At 47.2% G+C, this 26505-nt stretch overlaps 1 protein-coding gene across 9 annotated transcripts in view; it reads left to right on the top strand.

The window, feature by feature from the left end:
- DOCK9 (dedicator of cytokinesis 9) overlaps nt 1–26505 on the top strand; it is a 1161971-nt gene that overhangs the window by 737809 nt on the left and 397657 nt on the right. For all 9 annotated transcript variants that reach the window (XM_078657525.1, XM_078657521.1, XM_078657523.1 and 6 more), the window contains exons 28-31: nt 12317–12463; nt 15884–15967; nt 18353–18464; nt 25718–25896. In XM_078657525.1, coding sequence (XP_078513651.1) covers nt 12317–12463; nt 15884–15967; nt 18353–18464; nt 25718–25896 — 522 coding nt within the window. The remainder of the gene's footprint in view (nt 1–12316; nt 12464–15883; nt 15968–18352; nt 18465–25717; nt 25897–26505) is intronic.

The following is a 26505-nucleotide window of genomic DNA, read 5'->3' as shown; positions in this document are numbered from 1 at the left end:
CCCCCCATCCCAGCCGCCCGAGCCAAGACCCCTCGTCCATGAGCTAGACATCAGAAACAGCAGCAAACACAGGAGCAACTCGCCTTGAAAACAACACACAGAAAAGAAAAAACTTCCCAACCCCCCTCCCCCAAACTGAAGAGAAACACCCCCCACCCTGCACCCCTGCAAAAAGCTAAAGAGCCACCCCAACCTGCAGTGTGCCTGTCGCCCAAAAACCCCTATTCTACACAAAGACCCCGGAGGAGGAAAGGTCTCCGTACCACCCTCCCCCCGACCTCAGCAAGAACAAAAATAACAAACGAAAGACAGAATGATCACAATGTAGAGGGACGCCGGCCAACACTCCTGAGAATGTATTCAAAATAAGACATAAGAGCCGAACAGTTAGATCTCCACACCACCTTCGGCACCACCAGGGTGAGCGGCGGAGTCAGTCTCAGGAGGACGGTCAGGCAATGAGTCCAGCCAGTCATTAACAGCATCTGGCCGATCAAAGAAAAGGGTACGCTCATTGTATTCGACCCGAAGTCTGGTGGGAAAGAGCATGGCGTAACGTAGGCCCCGATCCCGAAGACGTTTCTTGGCACCACGAAACTCCATACGTTGTCTCTGAACCTGTTGGGAAAAGTCCGGGTAAAAGTTCACCGTAGCATTCTCAAAGGCCACCGGGCCCTTCACCCGCGAGGCCTGCAGGATAGCGTCCCGGTCTCTATAATGAAAAAGCTTCGCTACAATGGGTCTCGGCGGGGCTCCCGGCTTGACTTTGCCCCCTGGAACACGATGTGCGCGTTCCACCGTGAAAAATTTTGTGAGACCAGAAGGGGCCAGATGGTTCAAGACCAGATCCTCAACCAGGAGATCCACCGAGTGGGGTTCAGGGTTCTCCGGTACACCAACCAGGCGAACATTGCAGCGACGCGCCCTATTTTCAAAGTCCTCCAGGCGACGGGTCATGAAGTCGTTTCCCCGACGGAGATTCCCAATCTCTGTTTGGAGCTCCGAGACGTCATTCGTAAGGCTAGAAGATTTAATATCCAGTGATTGTACCCTCTCATTCGTCTTGCCGAGATCAGCACGAATCAGATTCACCTCAATAGCCACGGTGTCAAGTTTATGGGCCAAGGCCTCGTACTGTAGGCCGATGGATTCCCTCACACCCGAGATGGCGCCCATGATATCCTGTAGGGAGGGCTCCGCCGACTCTTCCAAAACTCGTTCGGACGCTATACTGGAACCAGGCAGGGCAGCTCCGGGGGACCCCTTAGAATGGGTATAACGGTCCATGACATTTGATTGAACTGGAGCTCCGCGCAGAGGTGTTTTCGTCTTGCGCGTCTCTCTGTCCCCTCTGCCCGCCATTTTGAAGATGCGTCACAGGACAAGCCACCAGGTTCGACGGGCCCGACACTCAAAGTACAGGATCAAAAGTACATGAAAAAGGGGGCACAACTCGGGTAGAGGTCGCCAAGCCAGCAAATAGGTCACATGAAAGCCCAACAGCCGATCTGCCTCCAGGTCTCAGTCGCAACACGACATCCACACCCGTGGCCCAAGTCGGAACGGAATCGAAACCGAAACTTAGGAAGGGGGGACCAACAAGGCCAGATCTCCTGCCGTTGTTGTTCAATTGCAGGACGGCTACAGAACCGCACCCCGTCCCGGGCGCACCTCAAGGGCGGAGCCCAAAAGTTCAGAGCACCATATCTCAGGAATACGAGATCCAAATCGATTTCTGAAAAGTGCCAGGGTAGTCAGCCAAACGTCCCCCACACGAATTCTTGCAAGAAATCAGGATTCAGCCAGGATAAAATGCCGGGAGCGGCGAGGGTCCGGAGAGCGCTGTGCTCAAGCGGCCATCTCGGATGCCCGCCAAGCTCCTCCCCTCTGCCTTCATTGTTGTTCTTGGATTGCACTGACTTCTACCTCTTACACATTGATCACTCACAAGTGTCACTCCTTTGCACTGTAATTAGCGGCTGACAGTGTCCTATCTCCTACACCCAACATTACAGCCTCTAAAATGGAGCTCAATGGCACGCACACTTTTAGAATTAACTACCCTCCCACACTCACCAAAAAAGCCACTAAACGTTTTAAACATAACTTCTTGAGGTCGCACCCTGAAACACCCTTTGCCGACTCCTACTTCTCGCCGGGCAATGGAGCCCTGAATACTGATATCATCTTCCACACCTCACGCAGAGCCCAATGGAGAAAAGCGTTCCTATCCCTACTCACCGTCTCCACCACCAGGAAAACATCTCATGGCCTAACTCTCTCTATCACACCTTCCCACCTCTTCCCTGGCAGGACTACCATTACTATCTACAATAACGGGATTGTCCTAATTCAATCCACGGATAAGAACCTGGAACTACTAGACAACCTGCTCCCCAAGTTCAAAGAACACCTTTCCAAGCTGCGGACCCCCACCCAGAACTCCACCAGCATTACCATCCCTGACGTCGCAGCCCCCACCTACAACATCTATACCCCTATCACCCCAGTAAATGGCCCACCTGCTGTTAACGCCCCCCACTCCCCGAGAACAGTCACAAATGTCTCCACCCCATATACTAGCCGCGCCTCTAACATGACCCCTCATACCCCCACTCATACCTCCCCATCCCTCTCCCCCCTGACATAACAACACCCACTCACAACACGCCACCATCTGAACACACCATCGCTCGGAGCTTATCCACCCCCTCCTCCCTTCCCTCCCACGGCAGACCCATCTCCCTCCCCAGCCCCCTCCCCACTCCCACCCACGAGTCTCTCACATCTGAAATATTAACTTTCACCCACACGCCACCATCTGCACACACCACCATTTGGAGCTTATCCACCCCCCCCTCCCATCCCCCCCACGGCGGACACCTCTCCCTCCACAGCTCCCTCCCCACTCCCACCCAAGACACTCTCACCCTCCCAACAAAAGATACAGAACATACCGCCTCCCCTATCTCAGCATCCCCCTCTCTCCCACCTCCTATTCTCAGCCCCCACTACCCTCCTGTCTCCCCCACTATCTTCAGCCTTCACTCACTCTTCTACTCACCGACACCGTCTCCCACTGACGTCACTCCCCATGCCTCCCACCTACCTCCCATTTCACCTACTTCACCCACTGACGTCACTTGCCATGCCTCCCACCTACCTCCCATCTCACCTACTTCACCCACGCCCCTCGCCCACAAAAAGGCCCCCACTTTGAATGCCATCCCATGCCTTATTTCTGCTTATTTTCCCTTTTTTCTTTATCCCTTCTTTCCTCCCTTTCCCTTTCCCCGCCGCTGCTGGCCCCGCGGCCCCTCCCCCCCCCAGCACGACCGGCCCAATCCAGCTCCCCTCCCCGCTACCGCCTCCCAGCTGTCCAGCCCTCCCCGACCCCTACTTAATGGCGGCGTCTGCGGGGACAGGCGAGCAAGACCACTGACTCATTGTCAGTGAAATTGCTCTCCCACCCTCGCAGCTCCACCATTAAGTGAGGTGTCCCTGCCCCTGCACTCTTGAGTGTTGGTGATCGAGGCCCTCCTCCACCCGCAGGTTTCCCTGCGCCTCATCCCTGGTGGTCCAGTGGACCTCTGTCTCCTTTCTTTCTTTCTGCTCCTTCACTCGTTTTTCTCCACTTTCTATCTTTCACCTTTCTGCACCTCTGCTCTTTTGCTCCTTATTTCTGCCCATTTCCCTTTCTCTCCCTCTGCTCCTTCACTCGTTTTCACTCGTTTTTTTCCCCTTTCTATCTTTCACCTTTCTGCACCTCTGCTCTTTTGTGCCTTATTTCTGCCCATTTTCCCTTTCTCTCCCTCTGCTCCTTCACTCGTTTTTTTAGCCTTTCTAATTTTCACCTTTCTGCTCTTTTCTGCATCTCTGCCTTATTTCTGCTTATTTTCCCTTTTTTCTTTATCCCTTCTTTCCTCCCTTTCCCTTTCCCCGCCGCTGCTGGCCCCGCGGCCCCTCCCCCCCCCAGCACGACCGGCCCAATCCAGCTCCCCTCCCCGCTCCCGCCTCCCAGCTGTCCAGCCCTCCCCGACCCCTACTTAATGGCGGCCACTGCGCGGCCGCGCAGCGGCTGCGGGCTGTGGGCGCGCCGCTGGTGCACCGAAGGCGCGTCAAAGGCAAGCACGTCTGCGCCCGTCTGCGACCCGTCCGCGACCAGCACCAGGAACCCTGGACCTCCGCCCCGCCAACGCTACGACCCAGCAGCACTCCACGCACTCAACCCAGGCTGCAACAACAACTGCAAGCTAGCATCACCAGCCGACACCCATGGACCCTTCAGCTGTCACCGCTGCCGGCACACCTGCAGCACCGCCAAGAACACGGATCCAGCACAACCCGCCCACAAGAACACAACCGAACCGAAGACCCTGCAATGCATCCTCCTCAACGTCCGATCCCTCCACAAACACGCCACAGAAATCTGGGACCTCCTCGACAGCACAACCCCAGACGTAGCATTCTTCACCGAAACCTGGACCAACACCACCTCGGGACCGGACATCGCCATCGCCATCCCCCAAGGATACAGGATCTCCAGGAAGGACCGCCCCATCCACCCAGGAGGAGGAATCGCCATCGTCCACAAATCAAGCCTCCGCCTGAGCACACTCCCTGACGAGTCCACAGAACTGATGGAACACATTCACTTCAAGATACTGGCCAGCCCCACCGCAGCCCTCCGAGGAACCCTCATCTACCGACCCCTGGACCCCTGGACCCTTCGCCAACTCCATCACGGACATTATCTCCCCGCAGGCCATCGCATCCACCAACTACACCCTGCTGGGAGACCTCAACTTCCACCTCGACAATCAACTGGACCCCAACACAACATCCCTCCTGGACAACCTCGACAACATTGGACTCCGCCAGATCGTGACCGAGCCCACGCACTCAGCAGGACACACCCTCGACCCCCTCTTCACTACAGGAAACTCCATCACCTTCAGCCACACCACCGAACTCCCATGGACCGACCATCGTTGCGTCCACTTCACCTTCAGAACACCCACCATCCACAGACACCAGCACCTGCTTCCACAAAGAAACTGGACCAAAATCACCGATGACCAGCTCACCTCCTCACTCAACAACTCCACCCCAACCATCGCGGAAAACGACGACCCCAACACCGCAGCCCGAACCCTGCATAGATGGATCTCGGACAGCACCAACACCATAGCCCCCCTCAAGAAAAACAACAATACCCGTTCCAAGAAAGCCAGATGGTTTACCACCGAACTTCGAGAGTCCAGGCGCACATGCCGCCGCCTCGAAAAGGCCTGGAGAAACACCAAATCCACAGAAGCCCACAACAACTTCAGAGCCGCCACCAACGCCCACCATCAACTCATCAGAGAAACGAGGAAAAAAGCGATTGAAGACAGAATCGCCACCCACGCACACAACAGCAAGGAACTCTTCAGCATCATCAAGGAGTTCGCCCAACCCACCAGCGAGTCTACCGACATCCCTCCCTCACAAGACCTCTGCGACAAGCTCAGCATCTTTTTCCACCACAAAGTCAAGAGCATCTACGACAACTTCGACGAAGACAACCAACACACTGAACCCTCACCAACCACCCCGACACCCGGAAACCAGCAATTGATGACTGGACAGCCCTCACCACCGAAGACACACTGAAGACAATGAAGTCAATCCACTCAGGGGCCCCCACGGACCCCTGCCCCCACCACATCTTCAACAGAGCCGCAAACACCATCGCACCCATGCTCCGCCAAACCATCAACCGCTCCCTGGCGACCGCCTCATTCCCCGACGACTGGAAACACGCCGAGGTCAACCCCCTCCTAAAGAAACCCTCAGCGGACCCCACCGACCTCAAAAACTACAGACCCATCTCCCTGCTCCCGTTCCCAGCGAAAGTCATCGAGAAAGCCATCAACAGCCAACTCGCCACATTCATTGAAGAACACAACATCCTCGACTCCTCCCAATCCGGCTTCAGAAAAAACCACAGTACGGAAACCGCCCTCCTCGCCGCAACAGACGACATCCGCACCTTACTGGACAAAGGAGAAACAGTAGCCCTCATCCTCCTCGACCTATCAGCGGCGTTCGACACAGTCTCCCACCGCACCCTAATACGCAGACTCTACGATGCAGGAATCCAGGACAAGGCCCTTGACTGGATCTGCTCCTTCCTCTCCAGCAGGACGCAGCGGGTCAGACTCCCCCCTTTCCTCTCGGACCCCACACCTATCACCTGCGGAGTCCCCCAGGGCTCCTCCCTCAGCCCGACGCTCTTCAACATCTACATGGCTCCACTTGCCCCCATCGTCAGAACCTACGGACTCAACATCGTGTCATATGCAGACGACACTCAGCTCATCCTCTCCCTATCCAACGAGCCCAACACCGCCAGACGCAACTTTCGAGAAGGCATGGAAGCCATCGCCAAATGGATGAAAAACAGCTGCCTACAACTAAACACCAACAAAACAGAAGTACTCATCATGGGCTCAAACCCCGACGCCTGGAGTGACACCTGGTGGCCCACCGCCCTCGGAAACCCGCCAACCCCCACAGACCACGCACGCAACCTGGGAATCATCCTGGACTCCGAGCTCAAAATGGACCGCCAGATCAACTCTGTCTCATCTTCCTGCTTCCACACCCTCCGCCTCCTTCGTAAGACCTTCAAATGGATCCCCCTCGAACACCGAAAGACAGTCACTCACGCCCTGGTCACCAGCAGACTCGACTACGGCAACGCACTCTACGCCGGAATAAACAAAAACCTCATCCGCAAGCTACAGAACATCCAGAACGCCGCCGCAAGACTGGTCCTCAACCTGCCAAAACACTGCCACATCTCCCAGCACCTGCGCACACTCCACTGGCTCCCCGTCGAGGCGAGAATCACCTTTAAGATGCTCACCCACGCACACAAGGCCCTCCACGGCACCGGACCAGCATACCTGAACAGCCGACTCAAATTCCACGCACCCCAAAGGACCCTACGATCAGCCCAGCTTTCCTACGCTGTGGTCCCCCGCACCAGAAAGACCAGATCGGGAGGCCGCTCCTTCTCCTTCCTCGCGGCCAAGGCATGGAACGCCCTGCCGCTCCACCTCAGACAGACAACATCGCTCCCCATCTTCGCAAGAAACCTCAAAACCTGGCTCTTCGACAGACCCCCTCCTTGATGGAATGGAACCTGCACCCCCCCAACTCCCCCCCACCCCTAGCGCCTTGAGACCCTTACGGGTGAGTAGTCGCGCTTTAACAAACTCCTGATTGATTGATTGATTGATCCCACTCCTCAGCACCGCAGAACCCTTCAACAACGCTAGTATATCCACCCCCTCGTTACCATGCTCGCTTTCCAGCTCACTACTCAACGATTCACCAATGGCTCTCACCACAAACCCCATCCCCAATCCACCTCCTGACCAGACTTTATACACCCTCCAGCAAGTCGAAGAGGATATTCTACAAATCAAAAAAGATGTCCACGCAATAAAAGAGCTTCTCTCCTCACAGCCCAGTCTACCTCCCACCATCCCTCTACCCTACAAACGACGCACCCTCCCTACATACACTCGCCTCCAACGACACCTGCGTTGGCCGACTATCCCCGTTTGCATTAACACCCACCGCCCCCGTCGTGTCCTCAACACATTGTCGGACCGTGATGTATGCTCTCTACTACGCTGTTATGGCCCAGGTCCGGTAAAACACATATCCAACACACACATCCCCATACCCACAATTCTTACAAACCCTCTGAGGCTCCCAACACTCAACAACAGAGGTTCCGTCCCTAACAACCTCAGAAAAGTTCCCCTCACACTAGAAAGCTCGACCACCCTTCTCCCAAACTCAAATGCATCCTACTCAATTGCAGATCGGCCCAGAGACACTCCACCGACATCGCTGATCTCGTCTCAGCTAGGGATCTGGACCTAGCCATTCTAACGGAAACGTGGCTTACTGAAGCCTCTACCCCGATTATGGACATACTAGTCCCCCCCAATTATCACATCATTAGGCTGGACAGGTCTCCTGGCAAGAAGGGCGGGGGAATTGCATGCATTTTTAGGAGCAACCTCTCCGTTACTAAAGTCACCCCCCCTCCCCCCCCCCCTCCCTCTCCTCCAGTGAACTCCTCTGCCTCGACATCACCAGCGAGGGCAAACAAGTTTGTGCTTTACATCTCATCTATCACCCGCCTGGTGACAATCTCATATTCACCCAACAACTCAGGGACATGATCACTTCCAATGCCGGTCGTCAGACCACCCAAGTCTACCTGGGTGACTTCAATCTCCACTGGAACGATCAGAAAGACGCAGTGGTGAATGGTCTCAAAACTTTCCTTAATGCGCTTGACCTCACCCAAATATGCGATAGACCAACACACGACAAAGGCTCGATACTCGATCTCATCATTGCCAAAGAGAACTCCACACAACTGGAGGTGATTCAACCCTGCGACTGGTCTGATCACCACATTATCACCTTCTTTATCAATGAAAAAGTTAAACTTAACCCAGCTCAACCAATCAAATCCAAAACATGGAAAAGGGACATGAAGAACCTTAACCCCTCTACCCTGCCTCCCCACATCAGCAATCTCCTCCTTCCCCCTTCAGGTGCCTCGGATGTACAATCACTGATGGACCACTACCTTGACTCTATGAACACAGTAGTCAATGAAGTCGCCCCACTGCAACTGAAGAGAGTCTCCACCAAAACCTCTAACCCCTGGTATGATGATAGACTCAATGACGACAGGCGTACTATGCGAATGGCAGAGCGCACCTGGAGATCGGACCCTTCAGCACTTCACCTCAAAAGGCTTAAGAACAAGAGAAATGCCTACTTCAGGAAAATAAAGCGCATAAAGGCGGACTTCTTTAGCCGCCAGTTGGACCAAGCAAAAAACAGGCCAAGGAAGCTGTTCGAACTAATGAAGACCCAAACAAGACACAACCCCTACAATCAAACAGCACAACTAGCGACACCCCACACTATGAAGCCTTCTCTGCTTTCTTTAAGATAAAGACTGACAATATGAGAAATGACCTCATCATGGATGTAAGTCGATTCCCCAACAACACCAGAATGTCTTACACTCAACCTAAAAACAAGGCATCTTGGCTGCACTTCGATACCTACTCGGAAGAAGAAATACACAAACTGCTCTGCGCCTTAAAGCCCTCTAATCACCTCACAGACCCCCTACCTGCTAATGCTGTAAAAGACTTCATCCCCTTGCTCCTCCCTCTCTGGACCAAAATCGTCAACAGCTCCCTGCAACAAGGCCTCATTCCGGACTCCCTCAAGGTGGGGCAAGTCACGCCTATACTCAAGAAACCCACAGCTGATCCGTCTGACCTAAACAATTACCGGCCCATCACCAATATCCCCACCCTGGCCAAACTGCTGGAAAATGTGTCCAACAACTAACTAAACACATTGACCAATTTGACCTCCTCAACCCTCATCAATCAGGCTTCCGAGCGAAACATAGCACGGAAACAGCTATGACACACATAATTGATGACGCCCTCCAAATTCTTGATCGCAATGAGTCCTGCCTCCTCATCCTTCTTGATCTCTCGTCAGCATTTGACACGGTCAAACATGAGAACTTGCTGGAGCTGCTAAGCACTAGAATGGGTCTATCGGGAACTGTTCTCAAATGGTTTTCGTCCTTCCTTCACAACCGGTCACAGAAGTTCAAGATCGACAATGTGCTATCTACACCTGTGCCTGCAGATCTAGGTGTTCCACAAGGATCCTCTCTCTCCCCCACACTGTTCAACCTCGTCATGGAACCACTCGCCACCTTGCTCCAAGCTTCCAATCTCCAATTCCATATGTACGCTGACGACACTCAACTCTACCTAAAGCTACAATCCCCGGAAGATATCAAACATCTGAATTCCACGCTTATTAACACTCAATCTTGGCTGGCAGACAATCACCTCAAACTAAATGCTCTGAAAACCGAGTTCCTACTCATCTCACCCCCGGCGAAAATTTCCACCACCCAAACATGGCTCAAGAACCTAACAGCACTCAATGTCCAACCTACCATCGTGGATTCGGCGAAATCCCTAGGCATCACACTCGACGCCAAGCTCAACATGCAGCAGCACGTTAGCAAAGCCACAAAAGCAGCTAATTTCCAAATCAACACATTGAGGCAAATTAAACCCTTCCTCCCTGCTGAAGACTTCCAAACTGCGGTACAAGCTTTAGTCATCCCTCGAATAGACTACGGACTCGTGGCCCTCAGTGGACTCCCGCTATCCACAACTGCACCCTTAAGAGCCTCCCTGAACGCTGCAGCGAGACTCATAACTGGCTCAAGAAAGCATTCACATATATCCCCAGACTTAAAGTCTCTAAAATGGCTGCCTTTTGAAGCCAGAATACAGTTAAAAATTGCAATTATGACACACGCGGCCGTGCACCACAATGCACCCAACTACCTCGCTCAAAAGTTGTCTATATCAGGAGGTTCGAGATCCAATAGAAGTTCAAAAAACGTACTCCTGAAACCTCGTAGATTCCGGAAAGAGAAAACATGCAAGCGCTCCTTCTCTGGAATGGCACCCAGGATCTGGAATGCGCTCCCGCCTGAAACCAGGCTGATCTCCTCCTCTGCACTCTTCAAGAAAGAGGTGAAAACCATCCTTCTGGCCAAGATCTCCTGAACACTATTGGTGCTGGATCGGAGACTCTGCATTGCTTTGTATCACTGCTCACCTGTCCTCTGGCACTATACTTCTAACTTGATGTTGTCACTACCAATATATGATACACGTTGGTTTACTGATTCACTCTCCCGATACCCCCACTCAGTGTTCTCTCTACACTAAGGCTTTGATTTAAGCCATCCACACACCCAAGGTGCACCTGAACACCTCTGTGTTGAGATCAATGACATGTACCGTCTTATATTACTTGTTTACCTGAGTGTATATTGATATGCTTTATTTATGTTACTATTATCCTACCATGTTAGTGAATACTATACTGCTCCCATTATCTCTGTTCACTCCTATTGCCCCTACCCTGTCTTTGTGAAGCGCTCTGATATCTGTAAGGATCTTGTTCGCGCTATATAAAACTTTGAATAAATAAAATAAATAAATGAATAGAACGCTTACCTCTTTCCAGGGCTTAAAGTAAAGCATGATAGTCATAGGGTTCAATTAGGGCTTGGGGAGAATTATACTCGACGCTTTTTCCAGATCATACACTTGTTTTTCCTGCGCTTAAAAGAGATGCCCCCACAAGGACCTCTTGACTTATATGTAGGGCCAGCCTTTTCCCACCTCCCTTGTCCACTTTGACACCTCTTACGCGACTCCATTTTGCAGCCAGCCACAATGCCCGGGCCATTCTAGGATTCCCATTAGGTACCCCTCGCACTACCTTTGTGACCCCTGACCTCAGAGGTTGCCGGACAGTCCACCACAAAGTATATGGCACTATGAGAGCCACGCGCCCAGGTCCACAGCCAAGCTCTCAGCTGTTTGTTTTTTGTTTATTAAATTAGCACAGTTAGTTAAAAGCATTGCAGGAAAATGTCATCATAGCGCTGTTACCACGTTAAAAGCAAAAACAAAAAAACCCATCAAATTTAAAGTTCATATACATATTACTGACGAGGCAGTTATGTAGTTACTATTATAATCATGTGACAGGTTTCCAAAGCCAAGGATAACATAATTTGGTACAGGGATACTATGCCTGGGAGTGAAAAAAGTGTGTGATAAGTTTTTGGGGGGAGGAACTGGAAAGGCGGGGGCAGGAGGGGGTAAAAACAGACTGTCCAAGAGTCTCACATATTTTTCAGCCCTTACAAGCACTTGAATCTCTAGGGAAGTAAAGCAGAGGGCTGATGCCTCCCAGTATGTACTGGTGCCCCCTTTTAAATATAAAGGTTTTAAAAGAAGTGTTCTGGGAGCGTAAAGGGCGGTACAACAGCCCAGAAGATGCAACCATGATTCAGACCTGTAGTTGCACAGTCTACAGGTCCCTGCCTCACTTGTTGGAGCCCATCGGTTGAAGGCAGTGGAGTGCAAACTTGCAGTTTCTTTCTTGTCTTTATTGTATCGTGTCCGGTGTGCATAGTGTAATTTGTAACATTTCAGTCGCGATCTAACCGTGAAAGATGTAACTGTTAATAGTCTGTCGTTTGTTTTTGTCATACAGTATGAGGTAAAAATGTATTTTCAGCGAGCGGCAGGGATTCTATTGTCGGACTCACTGCTTGGCCTTGGACAATCCCAGAACTCCGTGTTTATTTGCTTTATTCTAGTCGCTGCGCAACCAGAGGTTTCCTGCTTCTTATCACCACGCAGTGGAGACGCTTGTGAACATGCTCATGCCTCACATCACACAGAAGTACAGAGAGAACCCCGAGGCCTCCAAGAACGCGAACCACAGCCTTGCTGTCTTTGTGAAGGTACGTGCACCTTCGGCTCGACTGTCTAGGGTAGTTCATGGTATAGCTGCTTTATCGTTAGCTTTGTAGAGTGCCTTAAAGATATGCACAGGCATGCTTGAGGGTTTGTATTTTTTGTAAGAGGTTTTCCTGTGATTGTTGCATGGGCACTGCCTTCAGATGTCAGCAAGATGTCAGCATTTCTGATTCCAGGCCCTGGGCACTGCCTTTAGATGTCAGCATCTCTGATTCCAGGCCGCGGGCACTGCCTTCAGATGTCAGCATTTCTGATTCCAGGCCCTGAATGGTAATTTCCCTGCTCCTTTGCGACAGTGCCATGCCTAGAGCACGAATTTAGAAAGGAGGCTAAGAATTCCTGCACTCAGGACTTTCACGTATTAGGACTCATTTTCAAGATCTATACCAAATGTCATCCCGGCAAAAACATTGGTGCTCCCACTCCCAGTATAACAAGCATTACACTCACAAATGTGAGACCTATTGCATCGCAAATATTTGTTTGTTTACTCGCGCCCATACTGCACTTTCACATTCATGGAGGCAGCGCCCCTTTCTTTAGACAAGCCACGCCTAAAGAAAGGGGCGTGGCCGACATTAAAGTGAAACCGCGCCATGTGGCACTTTAATCAACAGATTTTTTTTAAGCACCTATGCCTCGCTTTCACTTTAATAGCGACCGCGCAACTTTCTTTATACACCGCTTGTCTACAGAAAGGGGCACAGCATCCATAAATGTAGAAGCGCCGCATGGATGCTAGTAAACAAACAAAAAAACAAAATAAATAAGTGAGGCCCCTATACTTAAAGCGGACCGCACTGCTAAAATAAATAGAGGAAAAGAACCGTGGCCGCTATAGTTAAAGCGGACCACCATTAGTAAATAAAATTAAAGCGGGCAGTGTGCTGTGACGTAGTGGGTAGAAGAGGGGCAAATCATTAAACAAAATAGTGCTTGCAGCCAAGATAAAGCAGACCGTGTAAAAAGACAAGGAAAAGGTCCAGTCGTTATGGGAGGTAACAAATGCAGACAAGGCGGTACCAAGGAGAGACTAACAAGCCTAATAACGACTCGGAAGCCAGCGTTTACGAAGGACAATGACACAAGGCAATTAAAAATATGGGTGCAGAGTGGGCAGGGCTTCAAAGCTATACTCCAATACTGTATGCCTCGCAGCAGCACAAGCGCTGCCCAGGCTCGACCTAAAAAAGGTGCACACCGCCAGCTCCGGTCCTGTTCCTTTGATTGGGTATGATGAGAGCAACAGTACAAAGCCAAATGGATAACATTCCTGCAGTGTTTTTTGTTAACCTCATGCGCACGGCGGCTTTTCCCCGCTGTACGCGGCGTTTTTTAAAACGCGCGTTACATGACGAGCTGAGCTCGTCATGAGCGTACGAGAGGCGTAACTCATGACTAGCTCAGCACGTCATCAGCGTGGAAGGGGTTAACCAATTTTATTGAGTTAAGTCGAAAAGAACGAAACAAAACAAGTGTTCCAGCAGCATCATTCAAGGCAATTGTGCATTTGTCCAGCAAGCAATCAGTCTTAGCAGTCAAGCCTGTGGTAATCGCACTATTCACGCCGGATTCTGGCGTGCTTTCGGGGGCAACCACTGGTTGTGTAGAAAGGCTCCTCTTGAGCACACCAGTCTAGTCTCCCACGCCTCGCTGACACAGAGGGGAGATGTGGGTTTTTCTAGGCATGCGCAGTCTCACTCTTTGCCCCCAGGGTGGCCGTGCCCATCATAGTTCTCACACCTTTGGTGCACGCATGTCTGTCCAGGATTCCTAGCAAAACGATCTTAGGTGTCAAAACAACCAGTCTTTTCAGAGCTCCGGACAGGGATCTGGAGCCAGTATCCCTCTATCACTGGGCATTGCCAGACCATGTGAACAAAGTCAGTGTTTGGCAGTCGCACCAAAAACATGGGGCTGGAGACCCAGCCAGCATGACATCCCTGCAGTGTTAGTCCATCGAGAATACCCCTGGTCTCACAGTAGTGCCCAAAGATTAAAGTCCACAGAACAAAAAGTTTCTTGATAGAAAATTTGTAATCGGTAGCACAAGGATAAAAGCCTCTAAAGTTCTGCAGAACATTATCTTGACATCCCTTTGTAAGTCAGTGTTTGTATTAGAGAAAACAGATTTAAACATAAAATGTGGCCACTCCTAGGCATAAGGATAGGGCAGGCGAGGATGATTTAAATAACAGAGACCTCTAACATAATGTGGCTCCGCTCCCAAAACTGGTATTTTTGTGATTCTTTTTCATGGCAATTGAAATATACATTTTACATGCAGATTTATTATCAAATTGTCAATTTAAATGAGTTCTGCCAAGCAATACTGCCCTGAACGCAATGAAACTCGAATACCGCTCTTAATCTTGTTAACACACTGCCTTAGGCAACAGCATGGGAGCTGCAACAAGTTCAGAAGGGGTTGATTCCATGTTCAGAGATCCCTTTTTGTAGCCCTGCTGCTCTTAACAGAGGGGACAGTTGGAAAGCGCCTCTTAATTATATTGCTGATGCTTCCTTGGATTGCATTTATTTAATTTTCAGAGACCTGTCGGGATACCAAAACGAATGCCCTTAAACCAAGTCTGTCCCAGAAATGTTGAGACTTCTGGTCGGCGTAGTTTATCCCATAAGTGTATATATGCTAAATCGAAACCCTCCTTAGACAATCTGACTTCGGACAAGCCTTCTTTTTAGAAAAATGCTGCGGCAAGAAATGAGGGACAGAATGCTGAATAAATCAAACATTCACCCCCAGTCGAGATCTGGGTTAAACCCATCGTTCTTTTTCTCAGGACGCCTCCCGAGTTTTTAGGAAAGGCAGCAGACTCATACAGTTTTTGTCTGCCTCTTCTCGTTTTATTTTTTGTAATTTAATTGCTGAAAAGTGTAATTGCTTACTCTTTAATGGGTACCATTATTGATCCAAGGTCTCGAAAGCAGGAAACCTATTTGGCTTATTAATTTCTTAAATGATGTGAAAACGCACGTAATTTATAATCCTTAAGACTCATATAGGTAGCAATCTTAGCAATTATTAACATTTGATGACTGCTGTAAAAATGCACGAGGATGGCTGTAACCAGAAAAGAGTGTGTGCCTGGTTTAAGACGCATTGCTTAATTTTTTTTTGCAATAAGTTGTGCTTGAGGTGCTGTTTTCCGCCTGCTGGTTGATCGAGACACGTCTATTGATTTGTGAGTTGTACATGCCCTGCCTGCTGTTGTGGTCTAGGCGCGAGATCCTCAGAGCAGTGTTTACTACTAAGATGTAATCAGGTTAATCTGTAACAATGAAAAACAGTAACAGCTATCCACTATTTTTAAACAAAGCAAATTAAAACAGCATTTTGGAAATGTGTAATGGTCTTTGTGGCCATTTTGTCTTGTCCTTTTCAGAGGTGTTTCACATTCATGGACCGAGGATTTGTTTTCAAGCAAATTAACAATTACATAAGCTGCTTTGCGCCTGGAGATCCAAAGGTAATTTTTATTGAGAAGTCACAGTAAAGGCTTATTGTGCTTGGACTGTGGATTTGGCAATGTTGCGCAAGTCAGAAAGACTGTGGCTCATGGCAGAAGCTACTGGGCCCAATCATGGGGTTTGAGGCCTTTTATTCCTGATATCCTAGGGTCCGACCTACTGTGGGTCTTTAGCAAGACCTGGTACCCCAGTACTTGACTCTCAGTGGTAGCTCAGGTCGAGTAGTCCAAGGCTTCTCGGGTGGGAGGTAGACATGAGGCGGGGGAAGTGTATGAACACAGGCTCACAGCTCAAAATACTTTCAGCAGCAGCAATAAATAACTGACACCAACACAAAGTAAAATACTTTATTAACCCTTTAAGTGCTGCGCACATTCAGCGGACGTCGCGTGCACTACCTAGGTAGTGCTGCGCATGTCCGCTGAACGTCGCGGCCCCGCCCGCGCAATAAATGTTCCGCACCAGCGCGGAACGTTCAGCGCAGCAGAGGTGTTAAAAAACAATACGCACAGTCCCCTGGGGTCAGGGCTCTAGTTTGGAACAGGCTGGTTCCTGAGTCCCACTGCCCTCTTGGTAGTAGTTTTTCCCCATTCTCTACAGGCTGCATTCAGGTTAAGGCCCACTAATAGTCGGAGCCCCAGGATTCCCACCCTGACTCCAGTTTTCCAGCGCTGAAGCACTATATGCCAGGCAAGTTCCCCTGGGGCCATCTGGCCCATAAATTAATTAGTGTTGCCCGCACCAGCAGGACCTGCATGATAGGAGTCTCTAAGTGTGGCTCCTTCGCAGGCTCTGAAACTGTAACTGCTGTTTCTGGTGAGGTATTCACATGAGTCCCAGCGGTCCGGTGTCCTTGAGTTCCTCTAATATGGTCCTGTGGAGGCAACGGCCGGAGGGATCCTCGATATTCCACCGATGCTGGTAAATTTCCTGGGATCCTCCCACAGGTGGGGAGAGGTGATGCGATGGTGCTGGTCCTGAGTTGGGACTTGAGCCTGCACAGATCACAAGGGCGGCCTCCTCTAAATGGCAGTCTTGAACAGACCACACTCCTTTCCCTTTGCCCCCTTCTTCCAGCCCCCCAGCATAAGGGGTCACCATCCTCGCTCTGCACACAGCACACATGGGCTACGGCCTGATCAGTGCAGAAACATTCACAGCTCACTTCATGGCGGTCCTCCTCTGGTCTAGTGGGGTCTCTGACTTTAAGCTGCACACAGGCAACAGCCCGATCGGTGCAGCACCCAATCCCCGGCTGGACCTTGCTCTCTCCAACACTCTCCTCTTCTTCACAGGGCACACTGGCCTTGCGAAGCAGGTTGGAACTAGTGCTCCAGGGGCAGGTGATCTTGGATCCCTTGGGTGATATTCCCTCACCTAGCAGGTAATCTCCTTCCTAAAATGTGTCCAGGCCCCTTCCCGGAGACCTCCCTCTGGATCAAAGAGCTCCCTTTTGGCTCTCCCCTCTTCCAGTGTGTTCCACCTAGCTCACAGGAATGCAGAAATCCACAAATCTGTCTGGGAGGATTCCTCTACGCCCTCATGTTCATCCAGAATGGAACCCAGAATCTTCCATGCATTGGACCATTCACAGGCACACATACTCCCAGCCCATAGATATTACATACACACACTGCTCAACACTACGTCTTCCATGTATTGTACAATTAACAGGCACCTATAGACCCAACATATGTATAACACACATGCAATGTGCAGCATTACACACCAAACTGATGTAGGTCTAGGGTGATCTAAGCACACAGTAGCAGAACTTGAAGTAAGCGAACCTGTAGGCTTCGCTCCAGTGAAACAGATAATAAAACCTATTCACTCATACTGATCACTACACGGCATGCTGGCGCTCGTGCTGCTTAACTCCTGACAAAGGCAGTAGCCTTTCACCACTATGAGGTTAGCGCTTAGGGCGCCCCTCCTTGTCCACAAAGGCCTATCCTACGGATTGTAGTTTGTCATGGTGCACACATGTGATCCGTGTTCGCACATGACATCAAAAATCAGCATCACAGATCCAGACATCCTTACAGCTGGAGCATGTAGGGGTGCACGCCCATCACCATGTGAGGGACTGTTTGGACCCAAGAGATAGACAGTGCTACTTTCACAAACTGCCTTAGCATTATAGCCCAAAAGCATGAAATTTGAAGAACAGAACTAGCGTAGAATGTTTGGGGCAACAGAGGTGGGAGACGGTGATGTAGCACCGATTTTTTTCGTATCCAGATTAGTGCATTGGTGTAGGGGTCCTTCTCACCCCTTATGCAGTATTGCAGCAGAGCAATAAAGAACATGTCCTCTTCATGGATGTTGTAACAGGAGTTGTCTGTTTCTCTTCTTTTGTTTACAATTTCTTTTTTCTGCAGACACTTTTTGAATTCAAGTTTGAGTTTTTACGGGTAATCTGCAATCATGAACACTACATTCCATTGAATCTTCCAATGCCCTTTGGGAAAGGCCGAGTTCAGCGATACCAAGGTAATTATGACTGTTATCAAGACACCGCTTGTTTTTATAGGGCTCCTTTCTTCTCTTACGTCTGAGGCAAAGCCACTTGAATGTTGAGAAGCTATAGGTAATCTTTGGTGTGAAAGGTATAGGTGTAGCTTGAATGGTACTTCTCAGTCCGGTGATGTGAAACCTGTGTGATAGTTGGGTCTTGTGCAGTTGTATACCGTGTTACTACTATTTGTATGATCATGTAGAGCTTTCGGAATCTGAGTTGCTTATTGGCCGGTGTGTAAGTAGGTGGTTGACACTGTATATCACTGTGTTTCATATTATTTAGAGGTCAGTATCATTAGATAGTACTTGGTGAGGTTAGAATTGATAATGCATTGTTTAATGGTTGACTACTTTTGATACTGGACAGCTTTATCCTTCTGTTGTGGAAGTGTGTGGAGCATTATGTACAGTGGAGTAGCAAGGGTACCATGGACCCTAACGCAAGCATGGAAATTGGGACCCCTAGTCTCAAGCTGAGGTGTGTGTGAATGTGTGCGCAAATGGCATTACTGCTTCTTTCATTCTGCTGGTGCCTGGGTTTGATGCTCAGCGTCTTGTGTCTGTTATTTATTGATCTATTTACCCACTTTGTGGCTTTGATGCATTGCTATGTGCATCTGAATGTGGTAAATGTAAGTTCATTTCTGAGTGGTGGTACAAGGTGACAGAAACAAAGCCAGCCATATGGCTGGGGCAGTGTGTTGCTAGCCAGGGGACTTAGGGTGTTGTGTCTAAGGTGTGCTCTCTGTGTGATGGCAAGTACAAGATTAACCTGATATGGATGAGCTGTTATGGTGCAAGCACTTAGCCAGCTATATAGTTTGGAGCCATGTTGGTGGCATGATTGCATGAGTGATTTAGCTTTTTTTTTTTTTTTAATTATTCCTACAACTTATTTGTAGTTGATCTAGAGTTGGCAATGTTTGCTTAGTACATCGCTGTAGCAACACATCTTTAGAAGCTCATCCGGTAACAGTGTTTTTATTTTTGTTCATTGTATGCTGCTTTGCTTAATAATTCGAGCAGCATTATTAATTATTTATACCATCTCATTGTTTCTGTTCCACTGTTTTCCTTCCTTTTTGTTTCACAAATTAGCTTTTCTTTCACCAACTGTGGAGTCGTATGACACTCCTGTAGGTAGGTTGCGCGGTGTGATATTTGCATTTTCCTTTCGACTAGAGTTAGCTTTTTTTCGATGTGTGTGTTCTGAGATTGCTGTGAAATGCAACACAATTATCGTGGAATGGTTATCCTCGGTTGTCCTCATTTGAATGCTCGCTAAAAACTAATTTGTATTCAAAATATGTGCTCAGTGCAACAGCCTGGCAGGAAATTAACCTTTTCCACTGAATATGTTCTGCCTGTAGAATTTTCGATCCTGTAAATAACACCCGAGTGAATCAGCATATTACTGACAAAATATTACAATGACTGTATGTGGTGTTTTGGCCTTGATGCCAGGGCTCCACCTTGTGGTGTCTGTCGACGCCTGTTAGCCAAACATGAGAGAATTGGCATAAATGCACTTATTCCCCCTTCTGGTTGCAAAGCACTCGCAGTCGGTAGAAACCTCTCCAATTACATTTCTCTCCAGAACCTGTGACCTCTTGTTACGTCTCACCCACCAGACAGCTCAAGATGTCTTGTTGCAAAGAATTAAAGAAAGGGGTGAGCAACCCAATATACCCTTGCGGGCTTTGGCAAATGATAAATTAAGAAAAGTGATTTTATTTAAGTTTTTAATATCAGCAACTTGAGGGCTCTAATTAACTAAGAACCCACACTACTGTAAGTTAGTGGCTTAGAATAAAAGGTATCTCTAAAACAAGAGAATAATGTTACCACACTAACAGAATAAATGAATACAATAACCAGGTTTTTGAGTCAAAAGATTATTATTTTCTTAAAGACAAAACATTTTTTTTAATATAACAGGGTACAGAAAAAAGCATTTCAGATATACAAGGGGTATCTTATACACTCCTATGATACATCAGAAACTAGGTCTAAACTGCTAAAATAAAATGACACAATGACTTCAAATCCAAGAGTAAATGAAAATCAATCGTGGTTGATGAATAACGTGCAGAATTAGACTCAATAGTCGACGTTTCGGTCTTTGCGATATTATTTCATAAGACCATCATCAGGATGGTCTTATGACACTCCTGTCATCTAAGTGATGACCCTTCCAAACTATGAAACATCCACATCCTATTTGGGTCAGTGGTATTGATTGATATAAATCAAATGATGAGGACACTCTGTCAAATATTAGATCAGGAACTTCAATGTAGAGAATGCTTAGAGCATATTTCGAAAAAGAGGCAGAAGAAAGCCACCATTCACTTTCATAGTGTTTGTTACTTCAATTGCAGCTGGTAGGACGTCACGATTTATCAAGTTGAAAAAACGAGGCAACAGCGTTGTCAACGTCTGCAGCGAACAGTGTATTTGGCAATAACAGCTGTTGCCTCGTTTTTTCAACTTGATATTTTTCACTATGAAAGTGAATGGTGGCTTTCTTCTGCCTCTTTTTCGAAATATGCTCTAAGCATTCTCTTTATTGAAGTTCCTGATCTAATATTTGACAGAGTGTCCTCATCATTTGATTTATATCAATCAATACCACTGACCCAAATAGGAAGTGGATGTTTCATAGTTTGGAAGGGTCATCACTTAGATGCATAAAGCCTATGTCCTGATGATGGTCTTATGAAACAATATAGCAAAGACCGAAACGTCGACTATTGAGTCTAATTCTGCACGTTATTCATCCACCATGATTGATTTTCATATACTCTTGGATTTGAAGTCATTGTGTCATTTTATTTTAGCAGTTTAGACCTACTTTCTGATGTATCATAGGAGTGTATAAGATACCCCTTGTATATCTGAAATGCATTTTTCTGTACCCTGTTATATAGAAAAAAATGTGTCTTTAAGAAAATAATAATCTTTTGACTCAAACCTGGTTATTGTATTCATTTATTCTGTTAGTGTGGTCACATTATTCTCTTGTTTTAGAGATACCTTTTATTCTCAGCCACTAACTTACAGTAGTGTGGGTTCTTAATTAATTAGAGCCCTCAAGTTGCTGATATTAATAACTTAAATAAAATCCCTTGCTGGCCCACTTTTTTTGCAAAAAGACCTATTGTCAGCTTAGGGTGGACTATGCGACCGTCCATTGCTTGCCACATTACTTGTCTCCTTCCACTGCTCACTTTTCAAGCACTTCTGTTTTTTTTTTCGTTTTTGATAAGTACTCCACAAACATGCACGTAATTTCCAGGTGTCTCCCTCGTGTACTTGTCTTCCGCCCTCCCTCGTGCTCTGTGTTGCTGCTATCTCTTACCCGTATGCTTCTCCCCAGCCCCATCCGAGATCTGTTCGCCTCTATGTTGCTCTCTTAGGCATGTGCTTACCCCACCCCAAGCTCCACATTTTTGTAACTCTCACCTGTTTGCTTTTCTCGCCACCCACACTTTACTGTGTTGTTTGCTTCCTCCTACCGGCGCCCTCCACGTTGCTTCTACCCCCCTTGTTGCTTCCCTCCACCTGCTTTAAAAAAAAGTTTCGCATTTTTTTTCTTTTGATTTACAGATATAACTCAGATCAGTAAATAAAAAGAAAAGAAAATTGCCTGCATCATTTTGTAGATGTGTGCATTGTGCTTACGCCTACAAAATCACAGGGCCGGCTTTATCATAGGCTTTTTTTCTTAATCCTCTTCATCCATTCTGCACAGCATCGGGCATGCTGTACAGCATTGCTAAAAACCGTTGACAAAGCAAAGAGGCCCAAAAAGGCGAGACCTATTGGCTTTTCCACTGCTTGTTTTTCTAAAAGGGCAATAATGGCGCAATCCCTACACATGTTCAGCAGGAAGAATCCTGTCTATTTTTTTTACAGAAGAAGTATTTATTCATGCTCTGGAGGATAAACTACATTGAGGGCAGTTCTTGAGTTGAGGAAGGTTTGTGTTTATACACTCAGCACCCTCTGTGAGGAACGTGGACCTGTTTTTCTCCCATAGTTTTATGTTTTTTTTAAGGTGGCATTCTGGAAGACGCATGCTCTTATTTTGAGGTGTCTGAAAGTCGCAATCTTTCTGGGGAGGAAACCTGTGCAGGGTAGAAGAACCTGTGTGTAGGCCTAAAAATGTGTTGATCCTTCCGACAGTATCTGTGTGTTTTTTGCCGACATACTCGTTCACTTGGTTTTTGTAGAATGGTAAGCTGTAACTTTCCTCATACAACGTGGTTCAGCTCATTATAGACACAATTAAACCGTGAAAACATTTCTAAGTTAGTAGAACATGCATACTTTCCAGAATAGGTGAGAAACAGTTTACTACTACCATGTGAACAACCTAATGCTGTCACACATTCCGGCATTATTTTACATGACATTGAAGACTGCAATCCAGTAACATAGCGCTGTTGCACACCAAACTGATTCTGATTCTCAGCCTCACTGCCAGCTCTTGCAATCGTTATTATCTTAATCTCACCAATAGTTTTTGTAGAATTAAAGAAGCAGGGGTTCCCTGGACCAAGCAGACTGTCAAGAGATGGACTAGGGAAATCTGGGTGTTCTTGTTGATCTCTAGTTGGTGATGGTTCCACGGTCAATACCAACTAGATTATATTTCAAAAGATTTTGGACTTTTTCTAGATTTCTTCATGGCTTAGTTGGACTTCTAAGATCATGTGAATCTGTAACAGACCTAAAGCTGTCGTACCAGTATCACTTGTACGTTAAAAAGATTTCTAGAGCGCACAGCTGCCCCAGCAAAGGGGTGTCCCGGCGCTGTCAGAACTGAACAGAGAGAACCAGAAAAATTACAGCACAGGGAAACTAGTCCAAAGTCCTATACTGAGGAGAACAGGAGGGTTTTGATAGCTTTCCGAAACACAAGCAGGTCCTCCATGGCCCGGATGTGTAGTGGCAGGGAGTTCCACAGCTTGGCTGCTAAATACCGAAAGGATGACCCTCCGCCCCGGGATCGTGTAAACCGTGGGACATTCGCCATGTGTTGTCCGCTAGTGCGCAGCTGTCGATATGGGACATACGAGCTCAGCAAACCGCACAGGAGCGTTGGGCTATTAGACTTTAAGATCTTAAACGATAAGCAAAGAGCTTAAACTGAATCCGTTTATCGATCCGAAGCCTATGTAGCCCTTGAATAGTAGCCCCTACCGAGCAGTGTTGAGGAAGACCCACCAGCGCTCTGGATGCGGAGTTCTGCACTCGTTGTAATCGCCGTATCTCTGCTTTATTAGCTCCTAGAAGCAGAGAGCTGGCATAATCCAAACGAGACAGTATCGTGGACTGCACAATAAGTTGACGTAACCTCTTTACCCCAGACCCGACCTTCTCTACTGATAGCACTTCCAGGAACTGGCCGCCTGCTGAAACCTCATGCTTCTAGTCTTTTCGTGAAATGAGTCTAGCATATGGTCTATTCACAGTTATAGTCTTTTCGAATAACAGAATTAGAAATTACATTTTGATTCATTTTCAATTGAACATATTGGAGATTTTTACTAATGCAAGCTCCTATGTTATTCTAATAGCCTTTGAAAAGAGCATTGTGATGGAAGCAACCAAAATATGGAACACACTCCCGTTAACCATTATAAACGAGGCCAACCTTCTATCTTTCCGGGAAGCTGTAAAGACCAGGCTGTTTAAATCATGGTAAATCGCCGGCAGTCGTGATCACACTTTCAATGTGAAACAATCAGCACTTAGACGCCCCTGGGCATTAACACGCTACGTAAATAAAATTAACATAACATCACATTTGATGATTTCCAGAGTAAAGAAAGAAGTCTGTGAGTCCTACACTTTAGTTCCATAACCATTAATGCTGGTACGCAGGTTCTGAAGCTGGTGCTCAGTGTGGCCAATGCACACTTTTCTAAGGCAATACCTCAAAGCCTAGTCAATACATCTTTGAACAATAGTGTAATTCTAAAAGTTACAAGTGTTAGATTTTAATCCCAGAGGGTGGAAAGTTGATCACTTTAGCAATTCGGGCACAGTTCTTCAGATTGTAAAGGAAACAAGCATCCTGTGACAAACTCGCAATCCATTTTTATCACTGAGGAAACTGCTGATGATGTGACATTAGACTAATTCACAGGTAAAGAAAGCGGCAGCACATTTTTCAGGAGGGAGGTAATTGAATGGGGGATGTGAGATGGATGCCAAACCAGGTGGACGTGCCTGTCTTTTAAGAGCTGTACGTTCTCTCTCCTGTTCCAAAGAATAATACTGATTTGTTAAAAAATTGAATCCAAATATGGAACAAGGCAACCCGCTTTAGTTCGGTACTCATTGAGGCCCTCGTGCATTATCAAATTATTTTTCTGCTAGAGCCAAATTCATTGTGAAGCTTATAAGCTTTGAACATTTTCATTATGTAATCGTGCAGTTAAAACCAGAGTGTCTTCCATTGACATTTTTTTGGGGTGGGTTTTTAAAAAAAATTGTTTTCAGAGAAGCAACTGTTCCAGCTATTATATCTAATAATGGTGATTGTGTTTTAATTGCGCTAAGGTACTTTGCATTTTACAAGAAATTTCAATTTTTTTTTTGCTCAAGGATAAAAGACTAACCTGCGGTATAACCCTATTGGCCTATTAATCATAGAGAATTAGCCTGCTCCAAGTCTTACATCTGTCCTTAACATACCTATTCGTGGTTTATATCATAAAACAAACCTCAGTAAATTAAATTTAATAGCTCTAAATTCACTAAATCCTGCACATATGACAACTAGAATATAACTCACCATTGTGTTTTCTGCTGTTTGTATAGCGAATATTTCAACGTCTGTGCAATTTTAAAAGTGTCTTGTATAGTACCTGATAGAGGTTTGCTTAGTGTGTGCGCAGTAGTTTTTCAGCCACTTGTTGATTTATCTGGCTTTAACATCTTGTAGCAACAAGGCAGTAGCGCTAGAATAGACGCGCACAGTGTGCCATCTTCGAAGTTTCTCTCTCTCTTGATTTGCAACCTCAAGCCCTCGTTATACATAAGGGGCACTGCTTAATGATGGTTGAGTGGAAGTATAAGTATATATTTCTTGGCTGAAGTACCAATGCACTGCTTTTATTCTCTCAAAGTATTCTCTATTTTAAGTCCTTAATAAATTAAAATGTAGTATTAGTTCTTCCACTCTTTAGTTACCTCTTGTTCCCTTCCTTCAGATTTACAGCTGGACTTCTCACTGACGGACGAGTTTTGCAAGAACCACTTCTTGGTTGGCCTGCTCCTGAGGGAGGTGGGGAGTGCACTGCAGGAGTTTCGAGAAGTCCGACAAATCTCAATTAGCGTGCTCAAGAGTCTCATGATCAAGCACTCCTTCGATGACCGGTATTCCTCACGGGTAGGTTTATGTCTACATTTGCAATAAAGATATAAACTCGCGTTAAAATGAATTTCAAGAGTTTGCTCTTTATCCTAAAAAAATCTGTTCCCTCCTTTTAGCCCCTTTTTAGTCTCTTGCCATAACCCAGCTTGTAACATATTTATCTCTAAAAGTGAGACTCAACAATGTAATAATAGAAATCAATGGGTTTGTTTCTGGCTAATGCAAGATGTTCATCAGTCAATCTGTTCATATTCTCTTATGGCATCAATTGATACCCACTTCAAATCAAAGGTTTTTCTTTTTCATCAGGCCTTCTTCCCTTTTTTAATGGTTTCTGCTACACTTTTAGTGATGGTGTGAACAACAACCTATGAATACACAGTTTCATAATAATGCTTACAAGTTACTTATTACTCTTTCCTTTGCATGAGCAGTCTACTGCCTCTCCACCTCAGGTCATTGTTTTCTGCTCCAAAGACTATTATTTATGATGTCACAGTTAGTCAACAATTTATAAATTCGTGATCTGAGTATAATAATCTACTCTAATCAAATAAATTGGATACTCTTAAAGATGCAACAGCAAGATTGAAACTTTCAATGGTGGTTTAATTATTTTACCAC

Source organism: Lissotriton helveticus, chromosome 8 (assembly GCF_964261635.1).
Source record: "Lissotriton helveticus chromosome 8, aLisHel1.1, whole genome shotgun sequence".
NCBI classification, from domain to species: domain Eukaryota; kingdom Metazoa; phylum Chordata; class Amphibia; order Caudata; family Salamandridae; genus Lissotriton; species Lissotriton helveticus.
The sequence above is the reverse complement of the archived record's forward strand: the minus strand, read 5'-3'. Positions and strand labels throughout refer to the sequence as shown.